This window comes from Scylla paramamosain, chromosome 6 (assembly GCF_035594125.1).
Source record: "Scylla paramamosain isolate STU-SP2022 chromosome 6, ASM3559412v1, whole genome shotgun sequence".
NCBI lineage: Eukaryota > Metazoa > Arthropoda > Malacostraca > Decapoda > Portunidae > Scylla > Scylla paramamosain.
The window spans coordinates 27,857,322-27,865,212 of record NC_087156.1 but is presented as its reverse complement, the minus strand read 5'-3'; the positions used below and the strand labels follow the sequence as shown (position 1 = coordinate 27,865,212).

The following is a 7,891-nucleotide window of genomic DNA, read 5'->3' as shown; positions in this document are numbered from 1 at the left end:
GCGTTTGTGTGTCTGTCCAAATCGATAGAGAGGAGGTAAGGATAAGATAGAGCGTGGGACAACAGAATAAACAGTTAGCAGTACAAGAATATAACAGGGCAGGAAAGGAAGGTGTTGTAGCCTGCCAGTGTAGACCAGCCCTCCACAGCCCTTGTCCGTCAGTTCGCACGTTGTTCTGAAGCCTCCTTGGGAACTCAAGGGCGGTCGACAAGGAACATCGGGTCGGGTAACGGATATCACTGCAAGGTGTATATGGTGGCAGTGGCGCCTGCCTTCGTCACCCCTTCACTGCTGACACAGGGCGCTTCCAGGACGTTGTCTGGGATGCTGTGGTTATTTATTTTAACAGTGATGTGCATTGTTGGAAGTAGGATGCTGGCTCACACACACACACACACACACACACACAGGCACTTGCTATATTTCGGGAGTAAGGATTAAACAAGTTCAGAGTGTGAGTTATTAATTTATTTTTCACTATGTATAATTACGAGAATGAGAGGAATTAGAGAGAGAAAGACAATTTGATGTAATAACCGTAGACTCGGAGAAAGTGATCCCCGCCACGACCCGGCGTGACGGGCAGCCTTGAGGGGCACCGGCACGCCGCGGCCCTAGCGGTGGCTCTCTTCTCCCACATTTGACCATTCATCCGTAAGAAATTTTAATTTTACTTTAAGTTAACCTAACAGGTAATTTGTTTGTTTTGTATGCGTGTGGCCACAGAGCTGATGCTACGTTCAGGAGGAACAGTGTGCTCTCAGGGCGGCTGGCAGGAACACGATGACACTTGCTGTTTAGTCTCGGCCGCTGACTGGAAACTGTGTTGTAGACTTGTGAAATAATCTCAAGGAAACCGGTGTGTGTATGTGTATGTGTGTGTGTGTGTGTGTGTGTGTGTGTGTGTGTGTGTGTGTGTGTGTGTGTGTGTGTGTGTGTGTGTGTGTGTGTGTGTGTGTGTGTGTTACGCGTGTCCCCGGGGCTTAACAGGTGTCTCATGAATAGCCAAGCCACGTGTGTGAAACTCAAGCAGGTTGTCTAGGAAAGCAAAACCAAAGATCCGAAGCCCTTGGTGGGAAGCTGACAGGAGGTGTGTCTGGCGAGGAGAGGCAGATGTGTGTCGTGTAAGCGTCTGCTCGTGGACAGTGATGAAACCCGTCTGTGGAAACTGTGGGGGCGGCGGGTGAAAGGGATGCCAACTGGATGTAGAAGAGGAGAATAGAGACAAAGAAAGAAGAAAATATGGAGGCAGAAAAGGATCGAGAAGTAAGAGGGAAGAAGTAATGAGGAAGAGGAGGGTGATGCACAGGAGGGAGTGAAGGGGGAGGGGGAGGGGGATGAGAGCGGTACACTATACATCTAGGCGAGCTGCTGCACAAGACGAGATACACAAAGATTAGAATGTTTTCTTATTTTTTCTATGTACACTTAGGAAACACTTTTTTTATAGTTTTGTCTGTTTAGGAATAACCTTGGAAGTTTGCAGTAGCGTCGTCAGCCACACCGCCACCACTTCCCCGTGACCTGTCCGCCGCGCGTCACCGGTTTATGATTGCACTTTTCCCTCGACTTTTCTTGCAAATCTTTTAACTCGTTTAAGTTGGCGTAATTTTTTTTCTTAATCGCTTATTGATAGTCATGTACACACACACACACACACACACACACACACACACACACACACACACTTCCCTGTTCATAGTTCTGTGAGAGTTCGATCACCTCACCTCACACTCCGACAAGGTACAAATACTCGTACACAGTTGGCTCAGCCATGGCCCGTCACTCCAGCACTGACCACCAGGCTGCAGCGGGAGGAGAACGTCCACATTTGTCACTCACACGACGGTCTTTGATTCATGATTAGCACGTGTTAGTGGTTCTAGAGGAGCTGTAGCCTTGTCTTAGTACAGCTGCAGATTGATTCGCGGTTAGAACATTTCAGAGGCGAGATAACCTTGTCCTTAGGGCCGCTACGTTATTTGTGCGTGGGTGGCACTGGTGTGGGAGGGTTCGAGGCATAACTGGTGATGGTGGTACTGCCGGCAGAGGTGGTGGCGGTGTGTTATGGGCGGGTGATGAAAGTGCCTGACGAAGGGCTGAGAGAGCATCGCGTGGGTGGTGGGCGGCGAGAGCGGCGGCCCTGGGAATGGGAGGGGAAATGGGACACGGCCAGAGGGAGCCTCTCATGACACGTAGGGGCGGTAGAGGTGCTCCGCTTCAGGTGGCAGCTTTGTGAGGAGGGCGGCGGAGAGTGGCACGTGCTGGTACTGCCCCGAGAACATGGAGGAGCCCCCTGACGCGGATGTGACGGTGGGGGGAGCCTGGGGGGCGGCACCACGTGAAGGGCGGGGTGTGGAGGGTGCGGGTGTGGTGGTAGAGGGTCGTACATAACCTCGTAGCGTCGTGGGTCAGGTGACGGAGCGGCGGAGGACGACGATTCCGCGGGCTGTGATGGACTGCCGGGGGACATGGCCTCCTCGCCCCTGCCGCCCCCGACCACCACTCCCCTCACGCCGTCCTCGCCTCCCACGGTGTCCTCCTGCACATCAATCTCGTCCTCAGACTCCACACCGCCGCTCAGCGAGGTGTCATGAGCCGCTGTCACCCCAACGTCCCCCGTGCTGGAGTCCTTCCCGCCCCCGCCACTGCCGCCGCCTGTCACGGTTCCTCGCTCTTCCTTCCCGCCTGAGTTCTCCTTGCCGTCCTTCCTCCCGTCCTTGCGCGTGTCAGTCAGTGCCTTCTTGCTCCGTTTCCACTTCATCCGTCGATTCTGGAACCATATTTTGACCTGCGGGAGAGAAGAAGAAAGGGAAGGATATAAAACACCGGCTTGACGAGACGTGACCTGACTAGACCCGACCCACCAGTCAAGTTACGTCAATAAGGGACACGTATAATGGGAAATTGAATAAGATAAATCGAGTTTGTAGATGTCAACCTTCACAATTCTCTTCCTCTTTCTCCTCCTCCTCCTCCTCCTCCTCCTCCTCCTCACCTGGGTCTCCGTCAGCATGAGGCTCGTGGCCACCTCAAATCGCTTGGGCCGCGACAGGTACTTGTTTTCGCGGAAGTGTTTCTCGAGCTCCAGCAGCTGTTGGGAGGTGAAGGCGGTGCGGGGCCGGCGCGTCTTGCCCAGGAGGCTGTGTTGGCCCATGCCTGCAGGGAGAGGGAGAGGGAAACGTGAATTATATGTGGTAAGCTAATGAACGTCTCTCTCTCTCTCTCTCTCTCTCTCTCTCTCTCTCTCTCTCTCTCTCTCTCTCTCTCTCTCTCTCTCTCTCTCTCTCTCTCTCTCTCTTTCTAAGGTAATAATTAGATCTGACGAAAAAAACATACACTAGAGTAAGTAATCACATATTTAACAATCTATTTTTCTTATATATATATATATATATATATATATATATATATATATATATATATATATATATATATATATATATATATATATATATATATATATATATATATACTCGTATTTTTTTTTTTTTTTTTTTTTATTTTGACCCTCGTGTAGATTTCTCCTCTACCTCCATCACCTCCTCCTCCTCCCTCTTCCCCTAGCCGAGTGTGTGGTAAAATGCGCAGCTAAATATATGTAAATAACTTCACTGCGGAAGGAGAATGAAAACCGCGCCAAATCTCTCCTCGTCACGGAAATGGTTTGGAAGAAAAAGTGGCGCTCGGCCCCAGATGGCGGGACGATATTATTGTCGAGGGAGGACAGGAGAAGAGAATGGTCGTGGTCTGTGTGGGGGACAAAAAAAAGATAATAAAATGTGTAAATGGACAGAGAGAGAGAGAGAGAGAGAGAGAGAGAGAGAGAGAGAGAGAGAGAGAGAGAGAGAGAGAGAGAGAGAGAGAAAGAGAGAGAGAGAGAGAGAATTTAAAGTGGCTTGATATTATGAACATGTAAATAGATGAAAAAAAGACTCAGTGAAGAAAAAGAGGTAAAAAAATGTGTAGAGAGAGAGAGAGAGAGAGAGAGAGAGAGAGAGAGAGAGAGAGAGAGGACATATGGGGGTCACGGTCAAATGGCGCGCGACTAATGACTCATAAAATATGTTTTTGGGGATGATCACTAAGACCCTCCCGCTCCCTCCCTCTCCCTCCCTCTCTCCCTCCTCCCTCCCTCTCCCTCCCTCTCTTCCTCCATTCACATCTGCCGACAAGCGTGCGGATAAGCTGCATCTCACCCGTGGATTTAGATGAATGGGGAAAAAAAGGAGATAGTTTCCTGTGTATGAGTGAGAGAGGATGCAATAGATAGAGTAACAGATCACAGAGGAACTTAAATATATGACAGAAAGATTAATTGATATCCCTCGAAATCTGCTTATTTAATTATGAAGGCGTGGTGTGTGTGTGAGAGAGAGAGAGAGAGAGAGAGAGAGAGAGAGAGAGAGAGAGAGAGAGAGAGAGAGAGAGAGTCGACATCACATTTCATCCTTATTATCTTCTTAGAGAGTTATTTTCTTTCTTTTTTTTTAAGAATACTCTCTCTCTCTCTCTCTCTCTCTCTCTCTCTCTCTCTCTCTCTCTCTCTCTCTCTCTCTCTCTCTCTCTCCATCCCTTTAGTCTCTCTCTGTCTTGATTAAACGCCGTCAATTTATTCATTACACCACTGTCTCCTCTCTCCCTCTCTCTCTCCCTCCCTCCCTCCCTCTCCCTCCCTATCCCCTTCCTCCCTTATACCCTTCCTTCCTTGCTTCCCTTCAGTTCTTCCATCCCTCGCCTATCTTTTTTTAGTCATCCATCCTTTTTTTCCTTACTTTTTCATCCTCAGTGTTTTGTTCCCTTGCCTGGTAACAGAATAGAAGCGTTTAATCACTCTGTATGCAAAAGCTAGTTGAGAATGCAGATAGGCAGAGGAATGGATGATAAGACGATAGACTGATGTTGTAGCTTGATGGATGGTTTAGGTTAGGTTAATTTAGATAGAAAAGAACGTAGATAGATGAATAGGTACATAGATAGACACCATCAAGCATGAGTATTAGATAAGTATATTAAAAACGTTAGGTTGAGAAAATATTGATAGGTTATTCAGACTTCGAGAGAGAGAGAGAGAGAGAGAGAGAGAGAGAGAGAGAGAGAGAGAGAGAGAGAGAGAGAGAGAGAGAGAGAGAGAGAGAGAGAGAGAGAGAGAGAGAGACAGAGAGCATCGCCCCGCCCAGACACTCACTCTAATAACACACTTTAGCTCCCCACTCCCCGCTTCCCATGTCTCCCCCCACCCCTCCCCGCGACACCCACCCACACCCCCGAAAAAGGTTGATCTCCGCAACTGTTTTCGTGATGAGTTTCTATCTATTGTCGAAGATGGGAGGAGAGAGGGAGGGAGAGAGAGAGAGAGAGAGAGGGAGAAGGGGAATGGGGGAGAGGGATTATCTATTACACCCTCCCTCCCCTTCTTTTCTCCCCTACTCTACCTCCCCCTCTCTCTCCCCTCTCCCTCCCTCGCGCAAACAGCTGAGAATGGTGCGTTATTCATCTGTTTGGTTTGCCCGCGCCGAAGTTGTCGAGGCGGAAAATCACTTGTATGTGGGAGAGAGAGAGAGAGAGAGAGAGAGAGAGAGAGAGAGAGAGTGAGAGAGGTACTAAAGTGCATCATCATCTTCGCTGTCATTATTCTCATTACAGTTATCATTCTCGTCATTATTATTATTATTATTATTATTATCGTTATCATTATCGTTATCGTTAGTATCCGCCATCATTATCTGTGACATCATCATTGTCATCATTAACATTATTAATATCAGTATCTTCAACATCGTTCTCATCACTTCAATTTTCACCATTCAAAAGTATCACCATTACCACCACCACCACAGCCACTACCATCACCATCATCACAGTCAACACCACCACCACCACTACCACTGCCAACACCACCGCCGCTACCGCCGCCACCACCACCGCCAGCCATTTATTTTATTTGTCATACCCACTGAAATATATGGCCAGGGATAAATTTTTGTGAGTTTTCCCTCTTCCCTCCCTTTATCCTTCCCCTCCCTCCCTCCCTCTGTCACCCTCTCTCTCTCTCTCTCTCTCTCTCTCTCTCTCTCTCTCTCTCTCTCTCTTTCCATCCCTTCTATTTTCTGTTTCTGTATGTGTTTTCGTCTCTTTTCCACGCGTTCCTTCGGTTCGGCGTCGCTGATTCGCTGATTCAGAAGCAAATGAAGCGTCGTTGATTGGTTAATAGTACGCGAACATTTTATCACCTCCGCTTTCTAATTACTTAACTCGGACGAATGATTTGAGCGTATATTTATCGTGAAAACATAAATCAACACGGAAAACAGAGCGAAAAGCAGCAAAACAAAACAAAACAAAAGGCAGAAGCAAAACAAAACAAAACAAAACAAAAAAAAAGAATTGCATATAGTTTCGAATCGTTTTAATTCTTTGTTCGTTGTTTATTCCCTAAATAGAGAAAATAACAAAAATATACGTTACATTTATTACGTATATATATAGCCATTTTTCATTCTCCTTTTTACCATTACACAGTACGATGCGATTCTCTCCAAAAACACGCAATGCAAAATCCATTCTGGTTCGCGAATGTACTTGAAAGTGGCCGATACCAATAAAATCTAAACGTTTCATAGATAACCAGAGATGTGAAAGATGTACATTGTTTTGTTTACCGGAGGGAGGGACAGAGGGACAGGGGCCAGGAGGAGGAGGAAGAGGAGGAAGAGGCACCATAAACCTTGATGAATCTGACAAACATTGTGTGTCCGGCGGGCGGGGGGCGGCCAGACGGACTGCACCATAAATACACGGCAACACGAGGATGATAAAGGTGGTGGGAGAGTGTGTAATGGAGCGGCGGCGAGTAGAATCGACCGTGTATCAGTGGTTGATTATACTACGTTCTTACCCTAATGTTTACTGCCGAGAGGGGAACGCCCAGCCCAGCCCAGCCCAGCCCAAACCAGACCAGACCGAACTTGCTTGTGACGTGTGCTGGTGGTGGTGGTGGTGGTGGTGGTGGAGGGTTGGGTTAATGTTGTGTCATGTTTGTGTTATGCTTATCTCATTATATTTCATTTATTTATTTATTTATTTATTTATTTATTAGCTTTTGTCATTGGTTTGTTCGTGATGTTATTGTGATTGTCTCATCTGCTTTTAATTTTTTTTCTTCTTACATCTTTTTCTCTTTCTCTTCATTCTCCCCCTTCTCTTCCTCCTTCTTTTCCTTCTACATATTCAGGCAGACATCTCACTATGTATATTTTTCAAACTTTCGTCATTGCTTTGTTTGTTATGTTATTGTGATTGTTTCATCTGCTACTTCCTCAGCTTCTTTTCCCGTCTCTCCCTCCTCTTCCATATTTAGACAATCATATCAAGAGTGTATGAAGCATCTCAGTTTGTGCATAATATGACTAATGCCTTGTACTTGAAAATTCTAAACATGCTATCCGTACAATATCCAAAGTATATGAGAAGTACAGCCTTGAAATGTACAATAAACACCTTTAGTGATAAGGACGTCAAATTTTGTTGCCTTTCCGTCGTAAAACCCGAATGTTATCCAATTAACTAACCTACAGATCCTTTATTATGCGGAAATATAATGGAAAATCTGTCGATCCACCACTATGAGAACCGAAAATAAACCAATTAAACAAAATAAGCGAAAATTTAAGTGAATGTTACCAAAAATCCACAAAAAAAAAAGATGAAATATATCCAAACACACTTACTAATAATCTAGTTTCACACATAAAAACCTCTTACATGCTATTTTAAGCCTTATTCCCTTCGGCAGCTTTGGACAGAACGGGTTAGATTAATTAAGTCAATCAGGTGACAGTGAAAGTACAGTACACGCCTTATCTACACGTTATCTCTCTGTTGCTGCGTA

The 7,891-nt window shown here is 46.3% G+C and overlaps 1 protein-coding gene across 2 annotated transcripts in view; it reads right to left on the bottom strand.

The window, feature by feature from the left end:
- Positions 1 to 450: 450 nt before the first annotated feature.
- LOC135101560 (motor neuron and pancreas homeobox 1-like) overlaps positions 451 to 7,891 on the bottom strand; it is a 63,013-nt gene continuing 55,572 nt past the window's right edge. For both annotated transcript variants that reach the window (XM_064005668.1, XM_064005667.1), the window contains 2 exons: positions 2,999 to 3,159; positions 451 to 2,791 (listed from right to left, as the gene is read on the bottom strand). In XM_064005668.1, the coding sequence (XP_063861738.1) occupies positions 2,066 to 2,791; positions 2,999 to 3,159 (887 nt within the window). In that variant the 3' untranslated portion in view covers positions 451 to 2,065. The remainder of the gene's footprint in view (positions 2,792 to 2,998; positions 3,160 to 7,891) is intronic.